Source organism: Mesocricetus auratus, unplaced genomic scaffold (assembly GCF_017639785.1).
Source record: "Mesocricetus auratus isolate SY011 unplaced genomic scaffold, BCM_Maur_2.0 Super-Scaffold_100010, whole genome shotgun sequence".
Lineage (NCBI taxonomy): Eukaryota > Metazoa > Chordata > Mammalia > Rodentia > Cricetidae > Mesocricetus > Mesocricetus auratus.
In genome coordinates this window covers 76,750,954-76,773,042 of record NW_024429194.1, presented here as the reverse complement: position 1 = coordinate 76,773,042, position 22,089 = coordinate 76,750,954, and the positions used below count along the sequence as shown (strand labels likewise).

The following is a 22,089-nucleotide window of genomic DNA, read 5'->3' as shown; positions in this document are numbered from 1 at the left end:
TGGGCAAGGGCCATGGAATCACCAGACTATACCCAATACCTTATCCCATCTCTAAATCCTGCAGGACACTACCATAACAGACCAACTTGTCACAGATTGTTCCTATATTATATCCCTGATACTTGAAGTGTTAATTATCCTAAGATTTTCTCAGAAATGAGAGTTCATCAAAATATTAAGACCTAGTGGAAATGGGAGCCAGCGTTCACATGTTGACTCCACCATGCATGCCAATTCAACAGGCTGCAACCTCCCTTTCCAAATGGTCCACATTTGGCAAAATTCAATTCAATTTAGAAATCACTAGCCATGTGCTTACGACCTGTAGAATCTTGTGGACACTAGTCAGAATCATATGGTTCACACCAGATGGACAGGGAGGACACATATGCTCAGACAGTATAGCAGTTGCTCATAAATTTGATGACAAGAAAAAGAAGTAACTCTAACAGTGACAATAATGATGGTCATTATGGAAGTGATGACGATGAAAGTGTTGGTGGCTGTGGTTAGGATGGATGGCAGTGACAGTTGTGGTGGTGGTGGTGATTGTTGTGATGATGATGGTGATAGCAATGATGGTGGAGATGATGGTGAGGATGGGGATGACAATGGACAGTGAAGATGGTGAAGATGACGATAATTATCTTAGCTTCATTGAGGGTGATGGTAATGTGTAGTAGTAGAGACAATGATAGTAACGATAGCTATGATAGTAATTGTGATGGCTGTTCTTGGTTGTCGACTTGACTAGATTTGAAATTAACCAAAGCCCAAGCTGCTGGGTATAGTTGTGAAGGTTTTTTTCTTGACTGCAGATGGGAAGACCCACTCTAAATCTGAATCATTTGAGACAGAAAGTCCACCTTAAATCTGGGCTTCACCTTCTGCTGGCAGCCTGTAGAAGGGACATGGAAGAATGAAGCTCTTGTTCCTTTCTGCTTGGGTTTTCTCCTTTTCTTCTCACTCATTTTGTAAAGTTCATTCTTTCACTGGTACTAGAAACCACATCTTTGGGATTCCAGTATATACCAAAGACCATCTGAGACATTTGGCCTTGCAGACTGGACAGCGATTGGATTCTTAGACTTTCCATTGTTGGAGTAGTCAGACCACTGACTGTGAGCTTCTCTAATAAATTATATATAGATAGATAGATGTATTCTATCAGTTTTATTTCTCTAGAGAACCCTAACTAATGCCATGATGGTGATAATGGTGATGATGGTGATGGTGGAGATGATGGTAATGATCATGGGTACAGTGGTGATGGGATGCTGATAGCTAACTTCATGGAACAGAAACCCTACTTAGTACTCATTACCACAGTCATCACAATGGGTTATTTAGCTTTCCTCATCTGTCAATGGGAAATAGAGTATAAGAAATTATTTTGTTTGATTGATGGTAAGGTTGACTGAATGGTCATGGCTCAAACCTAAGTAAGCTGACCCCACAATCCCTGAATTCAATAGCTCTGAGTGTAGAGAGCAGAAAAAATGCTCAGAGACCCTAAATCTCTATATATTGATCCAAAAACACCCTCACTCCTGTGTAAGGCAGCTCAAAAAAGGGTGCCACAAGTTACCCTCTGGCCTATCCAGACACAGAGCACCCAAGAGAAGTGAATGAAACACTTCAGGCTTCTCACTTTTCTCTGCAAAGAGATCCCTCGCCTTCTCTGAGGATACCCTCAGCCTCCCTACACTGAGGGCTTGTCCATTGCTTCTCAGTGCCTCACGGTGACAGTGTGGAGAATCCAGCTCATCAAACTCTTCCTCCCACTGGGCTTTGGGATCTTGGGAGATCCAAGCCAGTGTCCCCATTGCCAGCAAAGGCTCTGGTGCCCACATTCCCCTCAACAAGCCTCCATACTAGGTAAAGCAGATCATGACAAGGGCTTGGAGAACACCAGCTTGTTTATCTAGGATTCCATCATTGACCTTGACTTACCCAAGACAGAAATCCAAGTTCGAATCTCAGATCTTCCCTCTATCCTTACGGCAATGAATACCAGCACCACTCAAGCTTACTCTTCTGTGAAATGGTGTATTCACTTGATTCCCATGATTGTAACACATATCTAAGATACCCCACATTTTAAAAAATGGATTTACTTTGGTTTGTCATTTTTGAGGTTCCATCCACCACAAATCAATCCCCTTGCTTTGAACCAGAGGCACCTCAATATATCATGGTGGGAACATATGGAAGAGGACAACTTTTCACCTCATCATGAAAGAGACTGAGGTCCCATGCTTTACTTCCAGGCATATCCAATGATCTGATGTCTTTCATTTTCTTCAAAGTCACCTGAGAAATAGGAAGCACCAACCAGCAGGTGATGTGAGGCTTTCCAGACCTGGCTGTTTGAGTGTACTGTGTGTACATGGAGTTCAATTTGTTTTTCATCCAACTTTTTCACAAGCATCCCGCAATGATATTCCAGTCAACAACGGGTCACTGTGGCCCTCTAAGATTACCAAGGCACAAAAATCAGCTCTCGCCAGAAGCCACCAAGGCATCACCTTGCCTCACATTCTTCAGATTCATATTTAGATATTGGTGCAACATGCCCTCTGCATCACCAGCCATATAACAGCCCAGAATACGTGATGGTACAAAGCACATGATGCTTATGGGGTGAAGATGAACTTCCTGTTTCTGGCCTCTGATCCACTACATGGTTTCATAATGCAAAAGTAAGAGAGTGGGAGAAGTTGAAGATGTGGTTTGTTCTCCAAAGAGTTGACAGAGTGAAGTCTCTCCACTAAATCTACATCAGGTGTATCTCAGCAGTGACTTCAGCATCCAGAGTTAACAAGTCATGAAATGGGCTAATGCCATCCAGTATCTACATATGAATCTGGAGGAACCACAGGAACATGTGCCCTTTCTACCTCACCCAAGCCTCCCTGGAAGACCTCAGTCAGAAGACTGTGCCACCACAATAGTTCTAGCTATGTCCAGTTCCTAAGGTAGAGCATGGCTGCCACCTCTTCCCCCTGTCCTTCAGAAACCAACAGGTAGGAAGCACAGAGCCCCATAGTAAGGCAGCCACAGTCGGTGCTGTACCCCCATAGCAAATGTCAAGTTTCTTAAAATGGAAGTCAAAAAGATGTTCCTGGGGTAGGGTGGGAGGGGCCTGCCACAGGGAAAATATGTGTGGTATCTCCAACAACATCATCCTATGACATCACAGCCTTCTGGCAAGTGTTTGACCATGCCTTCTGTGACTGAGAACTGCAGGACAGAGCCCCAAGATGGTTCTGGGTCCTCCTGGCTCAGATATTCAATCAGGGAGTGATTCTGAACACACTAACAAAGAAACACTTCACTTGGCTGCCAGACAGAGTGATCTTTATCCGAGGGACCTTCACAGATGAGATACTCGGATCACAAGACGTCAACAGGGATTGGGGCAAAGCATTGGTGCAACCATGCCAGGTGGGAACAGAGGGCAGCAGAGGGTTTAATTGCAAGCATTTTATTATTATTTAGCCATTCTGACATTTCACACATCATTTGCCTCTACAATTACTTCTAACTTCATTTTAGAACCATTTAGGGAATGGACAGATGATGACTCTCTTATAGGAGAGATGTCTTTGTCAACAGACAAGTGTTAAGTGACTTTCTCTGCAGTCCCTGTGCTCTCACTCTCTCCTCTCTCAACAGGAGAGCTGCCCTGGGATGAAAGTTTGTGTCCTACCCCCAGCCAAATTCGTATTGAAACCTAAAACCTTAGGAGGTTGGGGCATGGAAGGTGCTGAGGTCCGGGAGCTGAATCCCATTATTTGAAGCATGTGTCAGAATCCAGGGGGCACCCACTGAGATTTCTAAGCACTTGTGTCCTGGTCCAAAGAACTGGACCAGGAATGGAGAAATGGTAGTGACTGAGAGGATTTATAAAGAAAAAAGTGGATCTGAGAGAGTGGGCGAGAGTGCTGGGCCCCTGGGGGTTGTTTACACGGCACCCCCTTCCCCTGCATTTGTCAATTACAGGGCTTCTCTTGTGGGTGCTCTGTCCCTCGAATATAGTCTCGATGGGGAGGTATTTTCTGTCTTCCTGCCAGATAGCTTCTATCATGTTACTCATGTCTTCTCTCCCTCTAAGTCCTATTCTCTTACTACGAGGTGGACGGTGATGGGTCAACATTCCCAGAGCTACCTATCCCTCCCACCAAGGAAGGGTTACTGTTTATCAGCCAAGAACTGGACCTCACTGGTTGCACTGAGTAGCCCAGAGCTTTCGGCCTCCAGAACTGGGGGAAACACACCTGGTATCAGGAAGCTTCTGGTCTATGGGGCTTTGTTACAGAGCCAGCTGAGGGGACAGAGACAGCAGGCCACATTCCACTCTGCTACTGTGCACACTGTGTAAAACCTCAGCTTCCTCTGACCATAAGGCTGTGTGCCCCTTTTTTTTTTCCAGGAAAAATAACTTTATTTTCTAACAGGCCATTTTCCTCTCCGAAGACACAGATTTTAGAACTGGATCACTTGGCCCTTTCTCTTCTTATCTCCTCCCAGTTCAAAGTGTTTGCACCTCTTAATGGCCAGCATCCTCTTTGATCTGCGGTTGGGCTCCACACACTCATGCCTCAGCACAATCTTCTTTATGGTTTTGGCCTTCTTTCGGAAAATTGGCTTTGTCTGCCCTCTGTAACCACTCTGCTTCCGATGGTAGCGCCGCTTTCCTTGGGCATACGGGGAACCCTTGCCCTTCTTATATTGGGTCACTTTGTGAGGCTGATGCTTGCCACATTTCTTACAGAAAGTCCTTCGGGTTTTAGGCACATTGACCATCTTTGTAGTGGAGGTATCTATGCAATGAAAACGAGAGACCTGGTGTCCGGAATCGCCACCTCCACCGCAGGAGCGGAACAGGAAAGGGGCCTGTGTGCCCTTTTTAAAAGGCCAGATCACATTTGCTTCCCCTAGTGGCCCAATTCTGTCTTTCTCTCCATGGATGACTGTGATGTGACATGGATTCTGGAAGCTGCTACCTTCTTATCTAGCAGATCCAGGCTAGAGGGGATAGGCACCAGTGTTCCTAGAGTGAGCTGAGCAGCCCAAATGCAGAGGGATATAGTATAAAAGAAATGACTTGCAAAGTGATCCTCGGGAATTCATCCGTGGATTGGACAGGGTCCTGGATTTCATCTGCATAATTTAACAGAAGGAAGCTTATACGGAAGTGTAAATTGTAACTCTAGTGGTTTGCTTTGGATAACACAGCTTGGCATGCATGTCCCAGCTTACAGCCTTTGCAGCCTCCAGAAACCACCACAGTGGTTATATAGATCTCAGTTCAAACGGCTTCTCCGCTGCCAGTGTTTTGCAGGGTGACAATGGAATTGTGCTCTCATTTAAATGTGGCGTTCTGGTTGAAGGTATGTTCCAGATTTATTGGGCATTTTTTATTCACCTTCTGTGGCTGAGTTTTAAAACTCGCTATGTGCAACTTATACAGAGAAAACTTAGGCATTGAGGGCATGCACAAAGATGCATGTCATTAGCCCTGTCAGAAGCTGAAGAGAGGACAATTCAGGGGCATAAGCTTGTGTTGTGATGAGATGTCCCTAGCACATATGGAAGGGAAAACCCCAACAGTGCGAGTCCACTGCTCTGAGGTTCATGGGGCTCAGAAAGAACAAGCTGTGCTCTTGGCTTGTCATCCCAGGCCAGCTGAGCAGCAGGGACCTGGCAGAAGTGGTTTGATGTTCTCAGGAGGCCTGCTACCCAGAGGCTTGCTAACAAGCATCACCCACATAGGGGACACAACCTCAACAAACCACACACACACTCACATAGTGCATACCCACTGTGTGTGTGTGTGTGTGTGTGTGTGTGTGTGTGTGTGTGTGTGTGTGTGTGCCCTAGGGAAGCTACTGATTCAGCTGGTATGTGTGCACATCCTTAGCTCAGTTTGACGAATGACTATGACAAGTGACCTATGACTTTGTTGCCTACCTCATAGTCTTATACACTATTTAAAGATGCTACATACAGGTCTAGAGAGGTGGTTCCATAGTTCAGAGCACTTCTTGCTCTTACAGAAGATCTGGGTTCAGTTCCCAGTGCAAGCAAAAATTCCTGGAAGGAAGTTGTGTCTGCAAAGACAGATTGGTAGATTAGAACTGTGGTGATGTGGAGAGGTTGGGATGTTGCAGGTCCAGAGCCTAATGGTGAACTAGTGTCAGCCAACTAGTCATTCTTTGCCCACCTCTGTGTCAGAGCTAACATCCCATTATAAGTAGATTAAAAAGCCTCTTTTGGAATTTATTAACTAAGCAGACTACACTAACTTGCACCAACCCAAGAGCTAGAGATGTCTTCAGATAACACACAAGACCTGTAGAGGAGTCTCCCCAGTCATGCTGTAACCACCTCTCCGATATATTCACCAGTGTATTTCAAAATGCCTTTCATTGTTCTGTTACTGTAAAAAACATCTTGCATCTTCTTCCACTTTGGAACACGGAACCCAGGGTTACCTAGCTACGTGTTTCCTGGGCCATCGTCAAATTTGGCTTCCAGATAAATGATTTGTTGATACAAAAAACACAACCCTCATGTTAAAGAAAACAAGAGTTGATTCTAGAGCCATTTTGAGTGACCATGACCTGGCAACACAGACTTAGGTTATCCCAAATTCTATGTTCCAACTTGGGAGCAGTTGCATGACATTTTGTAATTTTACAGACGAAAGAAAGCCATAAATCAAGGCAAATTTAAAATGCACTGGAGGGTACTTCAGAGAGGTGGTTAAGGCAAGATGAGTGAGACATTTCTACAGACATCAAATATCATCTGATGACAGTCTTAGCTTTTGAGGTGATAGAAGCCAGTGCATCTAAGGCAACAGATTCCAAAGATGTTTGTTTTTTCTACTTGACACAAGATGTTGGGCAAGGAATGGCTGTTCCAAGGACTGGAATCAGCTCAACATAAGGAAACTAACTTCTGGAAGTGCGACACTCCAGTCTCTCCACAGTCCTGAAATTGCAATTCATCAGTCTCTGCAGACACAGCTTCTTTTCAGATACTGATTTACACAGACTGATTTTTGAGGAGGGAGCTGTGATTTTTTTTTCATCAACACCAGGACCTCACATGGTGGTATAACCATCTAAAACTCAAGTTCCTAGGGATCCTATGCTCTCTTATGACATTCATAGATAGCAGGCATACATGTGGAATACAGACATACATGCAGGAAAACACATACATACATGAAATTGGTTAATTAAAAATGAGAGATGATGGGTATGGATTTCTGAGTTCATTCCATAACCTACCAAATGGCTGTGACACAGCTGCCACCAAGCCTGCTCTAGTACCTCCTCTTGATAATGTGAGCACCGGGGTCACCCCCAAAGATAGAATACCTTTAAAACCTATAAAAATGCAATATGCAATCGTGCATTGAAAATAAATAAGCAAATAAATAAATGAAGAGGAGATAATACTTCAGAGGTAAAGAAAGAAACTCAAAAGAGGCAGGAAAAGCAGGAGAGCCAGTATTTTAACTCCAGTGCACTCTGGGTAAACTGAACGTTAGTTGTTACGGACAATTGGGGGAAAGAAGACCCTTTTCCCAAAGGATAAGTGTCTTAGTTAGAACTTCTCTTGCTATGAAAGAATACCATAACCAAAAGCAAGCTGGGGAGAAAAGGGTTTGTACTATACTCCCAGGCAATAACCCATCAATGATGACATCGGTGCAGGGAACCCTTAGGCAGAATCCGAAGCAGAAGCCATGGAGGAGTGCTCCCTGAGGCTTTCTCAGCTTGTTTTATTATAAAGTTAAGCCAGGGGTATCACCATCTACAGTGATCTGGGGTCTCCTACATCAATTATTAATCAAGAAAATGTCCTACAGTTTTGCTCACAAGCCAATCTGGTAGGGGAGTTTTCTCAATTGAGGTTTTCTTTTTCCAGATAACTCTAGCTTGTGTCTTGTTAACAAAAAACAAAACAAACAAACAAACAAAAAAACTAACCAAGACAATTGATTACTTGCCTAATTGACAAACTAATACATTCCTATTAAACCATAACCTTTTCTTTATTGTTTACTCTCAAGATCTCATATTATATCAACAACTAAATATAAATCATTATACCTTCTAAAGTCCCAAGTCTTTAAAAGTTCAGTTCTTTAAAACATCCAAAATCTCCTTCAAAGTTCAAAGTCTCTCTAAATTATCCAGTCCTTCTCAAATATCCAAAATCTCTCTAAAACATCCAATGTTTCTCAACTGTAATCTCCTGTATAATCAAACATAAATTACATACGTTCTTGCTCCGAGAAGGAAAAATCGGAATACAATCACAATCAAATCACAGAAAAAGCAAAGTCCAGCTGTGTAAATAAAGCTCAGTGTCATACATCTGTTACTCACCACCCAAAGGACTTGGGCATCTCCACTTCTCTCCTGTGGCACCGATAGGGTAGCTCAACCCATCTCTTCTCCACATCTGCTGCTGTCCCGAGAAATCATCTCATGGTACTGGCATCTCCAGAATGCTGGGTTCTCTACTGAGACTAGGCTGTACTCCACCAATAGCCTCTCCTAGGCTCTCATCAGTGACTCTAACCCTGTCACACATGTTGCCAAACCTCAACTTCTCTCTACAATTCCTTTGTGGAACTAAATAGGCAAAATACATAAAAATGTAAAAATAAGAGAAGCTCAAAACTACATTTTTATTGAAAAGTTAAACAGTTTAAGATGTCAGTTTTCCCTAAATTGACTTCAAGATTTAATATAGCTCCATACAAAATGTCTAGGCAACTTTAAAAAGTAAAAATCCAAAACCTAACTTTGAAATATAAATAAAAATGTAGAGAGCCTATTATGGTCAAGCAAATTATTTTTTAAAGCAATGCTAGATATTATTGTGGTGGTCTGAATGAGAATGGTCCCCACAGGCTCATATATTTAAATGTTTGGCTCTATTTAGTGAGATGATTTGGGAATGATAAGGTGTGGCCTTGTTGGAGGAGATCTGCACCAAGCCAAACCAAAGGCCGCCATGCCTTTAGTCCCAGCACTTGGGAGGCAGAGACAGGAGGATCTCTGTGAGGTCAAGGTCAGCCTGGTCTGCATAGTGTTCTAGGACAGCCTGAGCTACACAGGTGAGATCCTGTCCCCTACACACACACACACACAAAGGCTATGTCATTCCCAATTCTCTCTGCCTCTGGCTTGCTGATCAGTCGTAAGCTCTCAGCTCCTGTGCTAGCGCCACACCTGCCTGTCTGCTATCATGTTCACCACCATAATGGTCACATATTTTAACCCTCTAGAACTGTGAGTACCAATAAATGTCTTCTCTTATAAGTTTACCTGGCCATGGTGCCTCTTCGCAGCAATAGGAAAGAAACTGAAAGATTTACACATACTGAATTCTGAGTTTACAGTAAACCTAATGTAAATAAGACACATCAATAGCCCAGAGATGGATGAATAATTGCAGGGCCAATTAATTTTTCTGACAAAGTTATCAAATATATTTAAAGGGAGAAAATATTCTAACTACATGGAGATCAATTACCTGGGCAAACACGTGCCAAAGCAAAGAGGCACTTCTGGTTTCTAGTCTGTGTGTGATGAACTTTGATGTTACCACTCCTGTCATATAAAAAGGAGAAAGCAGAGGAACAAATCAGAAATCAAACATTCTTCTTGCCCTGGGGCCAACTGTTGCCCAAATCATGGAGGCAGGGAGCCATGATCCAGACAGCAGAAATCGTCACAGACAGTAGTACAGGGAGCCTATGATCACAACAGCAGAAACCTCCTCAGACAGTGGTCCAGGGAGCCATGACCATGACAGCAGAAACCTCCACAGGAACCTGAACTACAGTTGTGATTTTAACACTGTTGGGGGTTGCATACAGATTCATCCAGTAGCAAAAACCTAGGCGCGGGGGGGCTGGCAGTCGTAATGTAAAGAGTGTGCTTTTGTGAGTTTGGTCTCCATGACCCTACTAACATTCTTGCAAAGAAGCTAGCAGAAAGGCTCCAGTGGCTTCAACAGATGATGGCATCATGAAGTAGGCTGGTGCATCCTGTCCCCAGCAAGGCCTGTTTCTCTCTGCTGCTATGAAAGAAAAAAAAGGATACTCTAACCAAAAGCGAGTTAGGGAAGGAAGAGATTTATCTGTCCTATACTTCCAGGTCACAGTCCATCACTGAAGGGAATTAGGGCAGGAACTAAAGCAGCAACCATGGAGGAACATTGCTTCCTGCCTCACTCCTAGGCTCTGTCTCAGCTAGCTTCCTTAGGCAGTCCATCCCACCTGCCTAGGGATGGTGCCACCCACAGTGGGCTGGGCCCTCCCATACACATCCTCGTTCTTCAAGATAGTCTTTCACAGACTTGGCCTGAACACAAATCTGTAGACATTTCCTGATGCAGAAAACCGCAGGTTCAGAAAAGCCTGAAGTAATGTGACCCAGCACTTTCTAAAAATTAACAACAGGTAGCAAGATATAGACCCAGGAAGTCAAAATAGCACCAGATGGAATAAATGCCAAAAAATCTACTCTTGTTTTTCTTTTTTAATTGTTGCTGCCTTTTATGCTGCGGCTATCCTAGTCAGCAACTGCCAACACCCCCCGCTACCAGCAGCAGTCAGAGTCGAAGCCTGAGGGAATTCTGTTCCCTCTGGCACCAACTCTTTCAAAGCTACTAAAGAAACTAATTTAAATTTCTGTCCTGCTAAATAACTCAAGATTCAAAGGTTGAGGTAGAATCCTACTTCCCAGAGAGGCTGAATAGCAAGCAGCTCAGCTAGCTCACGCCCTCCTGTCTCCCAAAAGGTCTTCATGATTTGTCTCACCCCTCCTTCTAAACCTTCTCCACCTAGCTCCCCCCTACAACTCCCTGTCTGCTACTTGCTGACCCAGCCTCCTGACCGCAGGTGAATCAAACATAGTTTTGTATCATTAAACAAATGTTCCATAGCATAAACAAAAGTAGCACACCATCAAATAATATTCTACAACAGTCTACACCTGTTGCATCATATCAGAATTACTTAAAATCAAAGACAGAGATACATTTTGAAAGAAGTTAGGCAAAGCATGGTGTCTAATGGAGCAAGGAGGATACGATGATGCCAGTGTTGTCTTCAGAATCCAGGAAACCCCAGAAAGGAGGTTCAAGTGTCTCACACATAAGGAGCAAACCCACCAACCTTGATTTGAGATTCCAGCAAGTTTATTTTACAAAAATAAAAGAGAAATAAATACTTTTTCACATAAACAAAGATTGAAACAACTTGTTGCCAATAGTCTGTTCTACACAAAAAATGTTAAAAGAATTTCTTCACAGAGGAGGGAATTACATAGGCCAGAAACTGGATTGATACAAAGAGGATTAATAAAGAATAAATGGGGCTAGGGACTTAACTCACTTGATAAAGTGCTTGCCTGGCATTACCAAAGCCCTGAGTTTGATCCTAAGTAACACATAAAGCCTACAGTGGTAGTGAATGCTATAATCCCAGTACTGAGGAGGTAGAGCAGGAAGATCAGAAGTTCAAAGTCATCCTTGGCTTCATACAGAGTCCCAAGTCAGCCTGGGCAATATAAGAATCTATCTCAAAAATCAGTTAACTAGCCGGGTGGTGGTGGTGCACGCCTTTAATCCCAGCACTTGGGAGGCAGAGGCAGGTGGATCTGTGAGTTCGAGGCCGAGGCCGGGCTGGACCAACAGCCTCCAAAACAATACAGAGAAACCCTGTCTCGTAAAACCAAAAAAAAATTAGTTTACTAATTATTAACTAACAAATTATTTTTATATTCTTCTATAAGGTAACAACTTATTCAAAATAAGAACAATAACATAATTGGTTATCTTCGCTTATAAATAGGTAAAATAGTTTCTATCAATGCTCTCAGAAGCAGGAGGGAGGAACAGAGACACTTAGATAAGATTTTGTCCTCTATCTAGTTTGCTACGTTTTTTCCACAGAATCTATCTCGAAAAGAAAAGATTTACTCCATCTTATGACTCCTGGGTCACAGTCTATCACCAAGGAAAGTCAAGGCAGGAACTCAAGATAGGAACCTGGAGGCAGGAACCGAGGTAGAGAACATGAAAGAAACTATGCTGATTACATTTCTTATACCACCTAGGGCCACCTGCCCAAGGGTTGCACTGCCTATGCTGGGCTAAGCCCTCCCCCATCAGCCAAAATCAAGAAAATGTCTCATAGTCATGCCCACAGGCCAATTTGATGGGACGTTTCCTCAACTTCCCAAATATGGCAAGTTGACAATCAGGAGTAACCACCATATACCACCTGTGTAGTAGTTGGTGTCATTTCAAAGTGGACTCAAATTAGTTACAAACAAATATTTTGAACCCTAAAAAAATTAAAACAATATGACTAATATGTTAAGAAAGGGGAGTAGAACCTAATAACATGCTCAGTTCAAACCACAGAAAGCACATAAAGGAGTCATAGGCAAAGACGAAAGAGAGGCAGAGAAGGAATGAAGGGAACTGAACGAGGAAGGGAGGAAGGGAGAGAAGAAAGGAAGGGGAGGGATGGAGGGAGTTGGGGGCTTTTAGAGAAAACATTGACTATTTAATAAATAATATCAAACACACCAATAATCGCTTTAAATGTCCATACTCTAAGTATTCCCATTAAAAAACAGACTCTCCAGAGCAGATAGACAGGAATCAGCCATGTAAAACAAGCCCCAACTACATGTTGTCTACAAGAAACCCATTTCAGGGAGACAGGGATTAAAAGCAAAGGAGTGGAGGGGGAGTCCTGTGCCAACATCGATCTAAAGAAAGCTGGAATGCATAAATTAGTTTCAAGCAGAGACTGCTTCACAGCAAGAGAACAAATCAGTGACACAGGGGCACTGTGATAAAAGGGTTGGTTCCATACAGAGACCAAAAGATCCCTAACGTCCGTAATGAAGCATTAAGTAAGGAGGCAAACAGAAGAACCTAAGGAAATACATTTTTAAAAAATCCACCTTCACCCTCACGTCACACAACACACAAAGATTAATTTGGGATGAGCACAGCAAGACACACAAATATCATCGCGATGGGGCAAGTGGAGATTTCTTACCTAGGATGCAGACAGCTCAAACAACAGCGGGAGAGGCTGATAGATGAGAATTGCTGAAACGAAGAATTTCTGCTCATCAGTAGACATGGTGAACAAAACACCCTGGCAAGCAGAGAGCAGGCTTGTGAATACAAGCCTGACAAAGGATGTTGGGGGGGCCTTATCAGGATAAAGTATGTGTACTTTTAATAATAAGAAGACAAACAGCCCAAAGAAAACAGACAAAAGACTAACTGACAGGCACTCCATACTAGAAGGTGTGAATGGCCAGCAGCCCTTTAGAAGGTCTGAAGAGTCATTCTCATCAGAGATGCAAAACCTACATTCAGTCAGTGAGTCATAGCAGAGTCTCATTATCAAACACTAGCAAGATTGAAGGAAATTAAAGCTCCCAAACATCACTAATGAGAACACAAAATCCCTCTACCACCTTGGAAAGATACAGGTATTTCTTACGTCATTAAATATTTACTTGCTGACACACGTCTCCTGCTGAACATATACCAAGGAGTGGAGGAAAGCCATAGGAAGAAAGGGAGGGAGGGATGGAGGGAGGGAGAGAGGAATGGAGGAAGGGAGGGAAAAAGGGAGGAAGGGAGGGAGGGAGAAAAGGAGGGAGGGAGGGAAAAAGGGAGGGAGGGAGGGAAGAAGGGAGGAAGGGAGGGAGGGAGGGAGAAAGGGAGGGAGGGAGGGAGAGAGAAAGGGAGGGAGGGAGGAAGGGAGGGAAGGAAGATTTCACAATGAAATGTCTCTAGAAATTTAATTTACCATGTCAAATTGTCTACCCAACATGCTTGTCTATGAAAAGAACAGATAAAAATGTGAATTGCAAAGTGTGAAACATTGGCAAGGATGCAGGGTAACTGGAATTGTGTGTGTGCCTTTGGCAAGAGAATTCTGGAACAACTGCTTTGAAAAATAACTCATCCTTTTCAAATGAAGTAAATTCTAGCATAGCTATGTCCAGGCAATCCTGCATCCAGGTTTGCATACTAGCACTCCCCTGTCTGTGTCCTTAGTAGATACCTGTAGCATCCTACTCTTTAAGCACAAAGCTAAATATCCATCTGTCACAGGATAAATAAATAGGATATGTTTATGTATTTGTGCAAATAAATGCTCCATATTAATGAAATGTATTTCAGTGGCAGGAGACACATCAGTAAATGTCAGAAGTATGACAAACCCCTTAATGTAAGCAAGGCTTAGAGATGTTTCCCTTTAACACAGCATGATTCTGGTTTATAACATTTAAGACTACATAAGAAGCATATCTCCATGCTTAAATGTGTATTAAGTGCTTTGATGTCACCATGAGCAACTGAAGAAGACGAATTATTTATTTTGGCTCACAGTTTTGGAAGGTTAGGGCCATGGTCACTTGGCCCTGTGCTGTTGAGTATCGTGGTGACAGGACCGTGTGGTAGAGGCTGCTCACATCATGGCTGCTGCATGACTTTTCTTTGGGGTCTGTTCCTCCTCACCCTAAACAGAGAGGGCAAAGACTCTCTCCAAGTGGAACAGGTGACTCAGTGGGTTTATTGGGATTACACAGAGAAGCATGGGTGACTCAAAGTTTGCATGACCTAAAAGTGCAAGGAGAGGGTGCTCACAAATGCTGGGAAGAAAACGGAAGGAGCCGGGAGCCTGCAGGCACACCTCCTCACCCACAATGCAACGGCCACAAGAAACCAGAGGGAATTGTTTTGGTTCTCTGTCTCGGCAGAGGCATGTTTGCTTTTATCCTCCGCTATAAGAGCCTAACACTTGAAGAGAACATTGTGTGCGTCTGGTTGTCCTTGTGCTCACCACATGTGGCTTAAAGTAAAATACTGACTGCTTCCACTTTCTGTTAATAGGTAAATGCCTACGCTCTGGCTGTACGTGCACCGGGCATGAAGGGCACATAGGTACCAGTCTCACCCACCAAACTTTCTGGGTCGCCTGTTAGTGTAAGAGATGTGTCTCCAGGTTCCTAGCCCTGATCTTTGGAGCCTGTCTGTCCTCAGGAAGGCTGGCTACATTAGGCTGCTTGTTGGAAACACAAGGCCCTTTGAGTTTGATAGAAGAGCTGTCAAAACCCTGGAATGCATGTCACAGGAACAGAAGTTCACGCTCAGGTGTTCAGTGTCCCAGGTGGCTAGCCCATTTGAATGCAGATTCAACCATCACAGCTGCTAACACATCTAGGAGCATCAAATCAGAATAGGTCTTACAAACAGAGCATTATATCAAATGACCGCATAGATGAGTGTAAATGTGGGTATACATGCGAGTGTGGATGTAAGATGTGTACATTTGTGTGTTTAGATGTGTGTGGATGTATGAGCGTACACAAGCAAATGTGTATAATGAACATTTGTGTGCAAATATTGATATGAGTGTGAGTGTACATGTGAATGCAAGTGAATATGTGTGTATGTTTACATGTTGTACATGTATGAGTATGTATGTATACATGCCTCTGTTCCCCTGGGCAGCCCTTTCTCCAGGCTCACATCTGCTCATATGGGATGCCTGCTCTGGGTCTCTGTCTCCACCTGAGTCAAGAACCCTCCCATGAATGCCCCTACCCCAGTGACATGGTGACAGATCCATGAAGCATGAGTGGGGAACAGCAGCTGTGGGGCATCACTACCCCTCAAGAACCTCATGGGTCTCAGTCTGGACTACAGTGCCCAGGACATCTCTAGTCCCTGTCCATGGTGATGACATCTCTTCACTCTTTATGTCCTCCTTTAAAAGAGATTTCTCCATCAGGAGCAGTGCAACTTCCAAAGCCAGGAAGAAGTCTAACACCACAGAAATGACAAAAGTCAGGAAGCCACATGCTGACAACAAGCATTTCCTGAACTCCTGTTACTTGCTGAAACTCTAAAAACATCTGTGTCCGAAGTCTGGCATGAACCCATCTCTTCATGGCTCCAGTTCTCAGATCCTTTGGAGCCTCAATTTGGTAGCACAACATGCACTTGTAACCAATACATGGGACCCTGCTTTAAGGCCACCCCACCCCACCCCCACCCTGTTCTGACTAGCTGCCTATCGAAGGAAGCTCTTTCTGGGTCCAAGGAAACCATTCTGAAGTTGGAGGAGCCAGTGCATGTCAGGAGTTGCTCTGTAGCAGCATCAGGACCACAAAGCAGGAGACACTTCATCTCTCCGACAGAAAGCCCCACCTCCAGCCCTAGCTATCCAGACCCCCAGGCCCCCAGATCCCCAGGGCAGGAAGCTAGCGCCCAGACACTCTGAACAGTTGATTTTTCACTCTTTAAAACTCCTCTGCACTGAGCTCAGTTAATTACAAAACTAGTTCACACTTGTGATTTTGGTTTGCAGCCACCTCCGCACCAAGTAATTAGACTATGGCATTCAGGAGCAACGGAGCGTGACCCAGCCCAGTCTGCCGAAGCTGCTGACAAGCTCTGCCAGACCCAAGCTTGGGCTCAGCCCGAGGCCCCACCACGTTTAAACCTAGAAGGCGTTACAGGGACAGAGCTCCACAAATTAATTAGCAATTAAAAACTTTATTTACAAAATCAATCCATGGGTACACGCCTTGTTAAAATGCTAACTATTATTTCCAGGCGACTTTTAAATAAGAAATGAACAGAAATGCTAGCGGTTGACGGTGCGTCATGCAAGAACATCTTCAAAAACAATTTGCTGAATATTAATGAACTGAAAATGTCATTTCTGGTCCAATTACTAGAAGTAATTAGTTTTTTTAATTATGGAGGAAGTGGAATTTTAATAAGGTCAATTTTACAATTACAGTTTAAAAAATACTAATTGTATTGTCATCACATCTTATATAATAAATGACATTAACTTGCTAACATCTGTTGATTTTCATGTAAATAAAGCAAAAATATCATTGCATTGGATTCCTCGGAGAGTGATATTTTAATGAGAGAAAGTCTGTCTATGGCACAGGAAGACAGGGGGACACTAAGGGCTCCCAAGTCCTGGTCTGGAGGTGTCACAGAAGACCTGATGACAGCCATGGAGAGAGGAGCCTCACAACACATTTTACACTTGCCATGAGCACAAGGCTTTTCAAAGCCCAACCTAAGACTCATAGTGCAGCCAGGGTGAGGACGGTGGGATCCTGCTGTGATACTGTCTCCCCCTGCTGGAGGTAGCGTGTGCCTGTCAGTACAAGTGTATCCATCACCAAGCTAGCAGCTGAACCCCTCTGTGGCCTTTCCTGTCCAGCCCTCTTTCCCAGATCCCCACTGTGCCTTCCTGTCACAACTTCAGGTCACTTGGGTCCACCTCCCCACTTGCTGCCTGATCGCTAACCCCACAACAGTGCTCCATGTGTTCAGGAATCTCACCCAAATGGTTCACAGAGCACATTTGCTCTATGGCAAAACCTGTGACAGTGTACCCTACTCACAGCTGTACACAACTGATGCCATACAGACAGCCTAAGGTCAAGGCAGATGGCCCTGTGGCATCTCGGGACTCTGCTAGCAGGAAGCCTCTCACAGAATTCAGGTCTTGACCTTGGACAGCGCCTGAGCCAAACTAAGCCTGACTCTGTATCTCACTCTGTCTGGGGTATTATATAGCTACAGCAAAATGTGGACTAATATATAAGAGCTGATAATGGTCCTGACTGGGCACCACACTACTCCTAAATAACGCTGTGCCATATCCAATAGCAACAACAGAAGCAGTAAATAGGCCTTTTAACATCCACTGCACACCAAGCTATCAGTGTTCCTCATATACATTTTAGACACCTTCAGGCCCCTGTGGAGGCTCCAAGGGTTTACAACGTAAATAGACCAACACAAAAGTGAGCAATTCTGCCTGAGAATGCAAGTGATATAATTCTAAATGCCCTGTAAAGGCATGAGCCTGATATCCATCAGGACAGCACCTGTCCCTCGCTTGGCAGCAAGAGCTAGCCACACACGTGTCTCTCTGTGACCTGCAGCATAACACTGGGCAGGTGGATTTGGGGGCCAGAGGGAAAGGAAGCAAAGAAGGCCCAGTGGGTTCTGAGCTCTGCAGACACACACACACACACACACACACACACACACACACACACACACACAGCCACACAAGCCCCCTGCCTCTTCTAAAAATGCAACTTCCACTTGGTTCAAGGATAGTTTTGTGTTGGGTGTGTCCATGGCTACTGCCCCCACATGGCTACTAAGAGCAAACACCTAGGTAACGGCACAGCCCGGCTGATCAGCAGTGGCAACACCTCAGGGAGTCCCATCCCTCTGTGACCCTGACAGTTATGTGAGATGGCCTCCCCAGCAATTCTTAATTTGGCTGAATAACATCCTGCGGCCTGAGTGTTCTACAGACATGAGCATCCATCTCTGGCTGACCTTGAATCCTGTTTGATCCCTGACCCAAGTCCCAGTCCAGGCAGGATTCCCATACCTCCCTACCATGTGTTCCTGGGTCCTAGTGAACAACCTCTCCCATCTAGGCTGCCCTCCCTGCCCACACCTAGGCTGATATGAAAACAGCATTTTAGCAGAGCTGGCCCTCCTCTGACACTATGGACTATGTGCCCATCCACCTCTGCCCAGCATGGCATAGGCTTATCAGTGCCAGGAGGGATGATCCCAACGTAGGCTGTTTTCTCTGCGGGCACCCTGACACCTCACAAAAGAAGTACCGCCCTTGTCAGTCTGGGTGTGCCTCTGAAGTTCTTCCCTCCGGTGCTAAGTGTTCCCTGAAGATGAGCTCTCTTGGCTCTTGGTGAGGTGTCTCTCTGCAGAGAACAGCTGCGGCCATTAAAATGGTTTGTGGGCATTTGCTAGAACCCTGGGAGTCTCCTATTGAATTTTAATTACTCAGATTAAGATCTGTTGATGTAATTATTGAGATATATAAAAGTTTTATTTGAACATGGGCATCCTAGAAATCAAAGCGCGCAGGACAGTAAATGGCTTTACTGTGTTTCACTGGGAAGCATCTGTGGGTGCCAGGAGATGGACTCCCAGCTCAAGGGCATTCTCAGAGCCACCTCTTATGGGCTGAGGTCTTGAGAGGCTCCTCAGGTGGAGGTGTTTCCTGTAGGACAAGGCCTCTCTGCAGCAGAGGTACAAGGGCAGGCTACACCCTGACACAGGCTTCTAGGCCCTTGACATTCTCGAGGCCCCATGAGGTAACTGTCACAGGTTCTGGGCTTCTGACATTCTCGGACTGTGAGCAATTGTCTTCATTCTCACTGAGTAGCCATCAGAACTTAAGATTATCCCCCAAATACAGTGTTACCTGCAAGTTGAACCCTCAAATGCTGCCCTCAAGTGTGACAGGAGCCCACTGTGTCTCAGTAGCGATAGTGATACCCTCCTTGATTGGGGACCTGAGGCAATCCTTTAAGGAAAATCATTTCTCGGATCTGGGGGAGACCTAACTTCCCAAGCTACCTAAAACATAACAGAATTAATCCAGTTAGACAGGCTAATCACCTGGCCAAGGGACCATCCCTCAGGAAGGTGGGTTCATCTTAATCCATGCTAAAAAGTGGAAAGGAGTAATATCCCTTTAATGAGGTGGCGTACTCTTCCCTCCAAGAATTCCTGGCCCCTAGCATGCTAACTTACAGAGCCTCAGACGTCACCCACTTCTCCGAGTTACTCAGAAAAGCCCAAGTTTTCCCTTTCTTCCTCCTGTCTCTTTTCTAAGGATGCTTCCCCTAGCACTTCAAGCTTCCCTAACACTTTGGTCTCCTTTCTCTAAAGGTCCTCAGCACATGGTGTGGCTGCTTATTACCCTGTGGTTGATCTCCATGCTCTGATTCAGAAGGCCTGGCCTTTTCTCCTTCTCTTCTCCATCTCCTTCCTCCAGGCAGCTGCCAAGGCTTACAGCTCACCTACTGTAGGGTTTTCTTCTATACTAAAGAAATTTTTTGAAGACAAAGTGCAGTGCCCACCTGTCTGGAGCAGGGATTGGCACTAGAGAGTGCTCAGAGGTGAGTGCTCCACCAGCAGGCCTGTGCCTGAGATCCCAGGTCCTTGGTGGCCACAGACACGGAGCAGAGAGGCTTGTGAGATGTTGCTGCAGTGCGTGCTGTGAACTCCCAACTGCCCACCCAGACTCAGGCAAAGTCCCCGGGGACATTCGGAGAAGAACCAATGGGGGACAAAGGCATCAACACACCAGCACTCAAGAATACGAGACACTCACACATCTCATTCTTATTCTGCCTTTTCCTTTCTGGTTCAACAAAATCAACTGCCTTAATGGCTGAATCGGTGTTTTATTTGGACGTGTCATAGGGACGGAATGGAAATCTCTCCACTTGCAGAGGAGGGCGATTGGGCAATATTGAAAGTAAGTTATGTGCTTTTAGAGAGGCGAGCTTAACAAGGTGAGAGCAAGCCCCTCTCAACCCGGCATAAAAGCTTTCGATTTCCCTCGTAGACCTCAATTCATTGCAGACTGAGCTTAAAAACAGACAGCATCAAGGCCCAAAAGCTGTGGTCATTCACTTAAATAAATCACTTTGTTCTGGCTCTGTGGTGCAGAGCTCTGTCTGGGCTAAAGGTTTGATAATGCCCAGGGTCCCCGCTAAGCCTCTCAGGTAGATTAGCATGCTAAAAAGAAAAGAGGAGAGACAGTTTAAGGATTTTTACTTTCATCTGGTTTTTTCCCCTAAGATCATTTCTCACTAAAGAAAAGGGCTTCGGGGTTGAATGCACACATCAAATGTAAGGGCTGTACTGTTGCAGCATCCAGCACCCGCAGGTGGGAGCACAGGCGTGCACAGCTGGTAAGAACCCGCCACACTCTGGCTCAAAATACGGAAGCACCTGCCAACAGCACGGCCAAGAACTGAGGCAGCCACTGCCAACAGCTGGGTCCCTGGGAGGGAGCTGCCTCTGCTGGTTTTGCCTAGGGAACTTCATCTGCCTTTGGCCCAGCTGAGAAAATGCCGCCTTGGTTGACTGCACCAGACCTTTGTCTTTGAACTCTGAAGGAGCAGAAGAGAATTCACACACAAATGCCGTGTGTCCTACTCTACCCCCACTTGTACAAGCCTCATGCCCCATTCTATCTTATTGTTAAGCTTCATTTGGGGCTAAGCATTTTGGGCAGAATTTAAAAAGTAAATCAAGCCCAAGCAAGGGGCCCTTCTACCTGTAACTTCTGGAGGGAGCAAGGCTAACAACCAAGCCTTTCCTGATGCTTTTCGGGTAGGTTCCAGCTCCCAAGCTGCCTGCTGAGGTTGGAAGATGCAGTTGGCCTGGGGCAGCAATGATCACAAAGTTGTCTGTACCATTCTGCTTTAGAAGACAAAGGCGCCAGTCAAAGTCACCTAGAAGAACAGGTTTTGCTGATTTGTAGATTTAGGGGTAAACATTCCATTTGGGTGCATTTTCTGCTGTGGCTTCATAGGAGACCAGCTTTTGCAACTTTGGGGGAAGTTTTCAAGTCATTCAAGTAAAGTGTCATTCACAGCTCCTCCTCACACCACACACAGACACACACAGACAGGCAACCTTGAATGAGAGGACCTTGGCAGTTCTGTGTGTGTGTGTGTGTGTGTGTGTGTGTGTGGTGTGTGTGTGTTTGTGTGTGTATATGGTGTGTGATGTGTGTGTGTGATGTGTGTGGTGTTTTGTGTGTGTGTGTGATGCGGTGTGTGTGCATGCGTGTGTGTGTGTGTGTGTGTTTGTGTGTGTATGATGTGTTGTGTGGTGTGTGTGTGGTGTTTTTGTGTGTGTGTGTGTGTGTGTGTGTGTGTGTGAATTAGCACTTCCTGTAATAATGGAAGCCACCATATCTGCTTACATACCCCATACCCACCTAATTGTTCGCCATGCACCCTGACATTGGGCAGACACCACGTAGCTCCAAAATGTCAAATGCTCTTTGTCCTAATGAAGCAAATGCCAAAAGTAAGGATGTTTGTATTTATCACCTCTTAAAAGATCAGTCAGGTATCAGATTTACACCTCTTTGGACAGGCATCTTTTTTTCTTCCC

The 22,089-nt window shown here is 44.8% G+C and overlaps 1 protein-coding gene across 1 annotated transcript; it reads right to left on the bottom strand.

The window, feature by feature from the left end:
* Positions 1–4,488: 4,488 nt before the first annotated feature.
* On the bottom strand, positions 4,489–4,809 carry LOC101829582 (60S ribosomal protein L36a-like). Its single transcript, XM_005067068.2, has one exon. It carries the CDS (start codon positions 4,807–4,809, stop codon positions 4,489–4,491), a length of 321 nt encoding a protein of 106 aa, XP_005067125.1.
* Between the last annotated feature and the right edge of the window lie 17,280 nt (positions 4,810–22,089).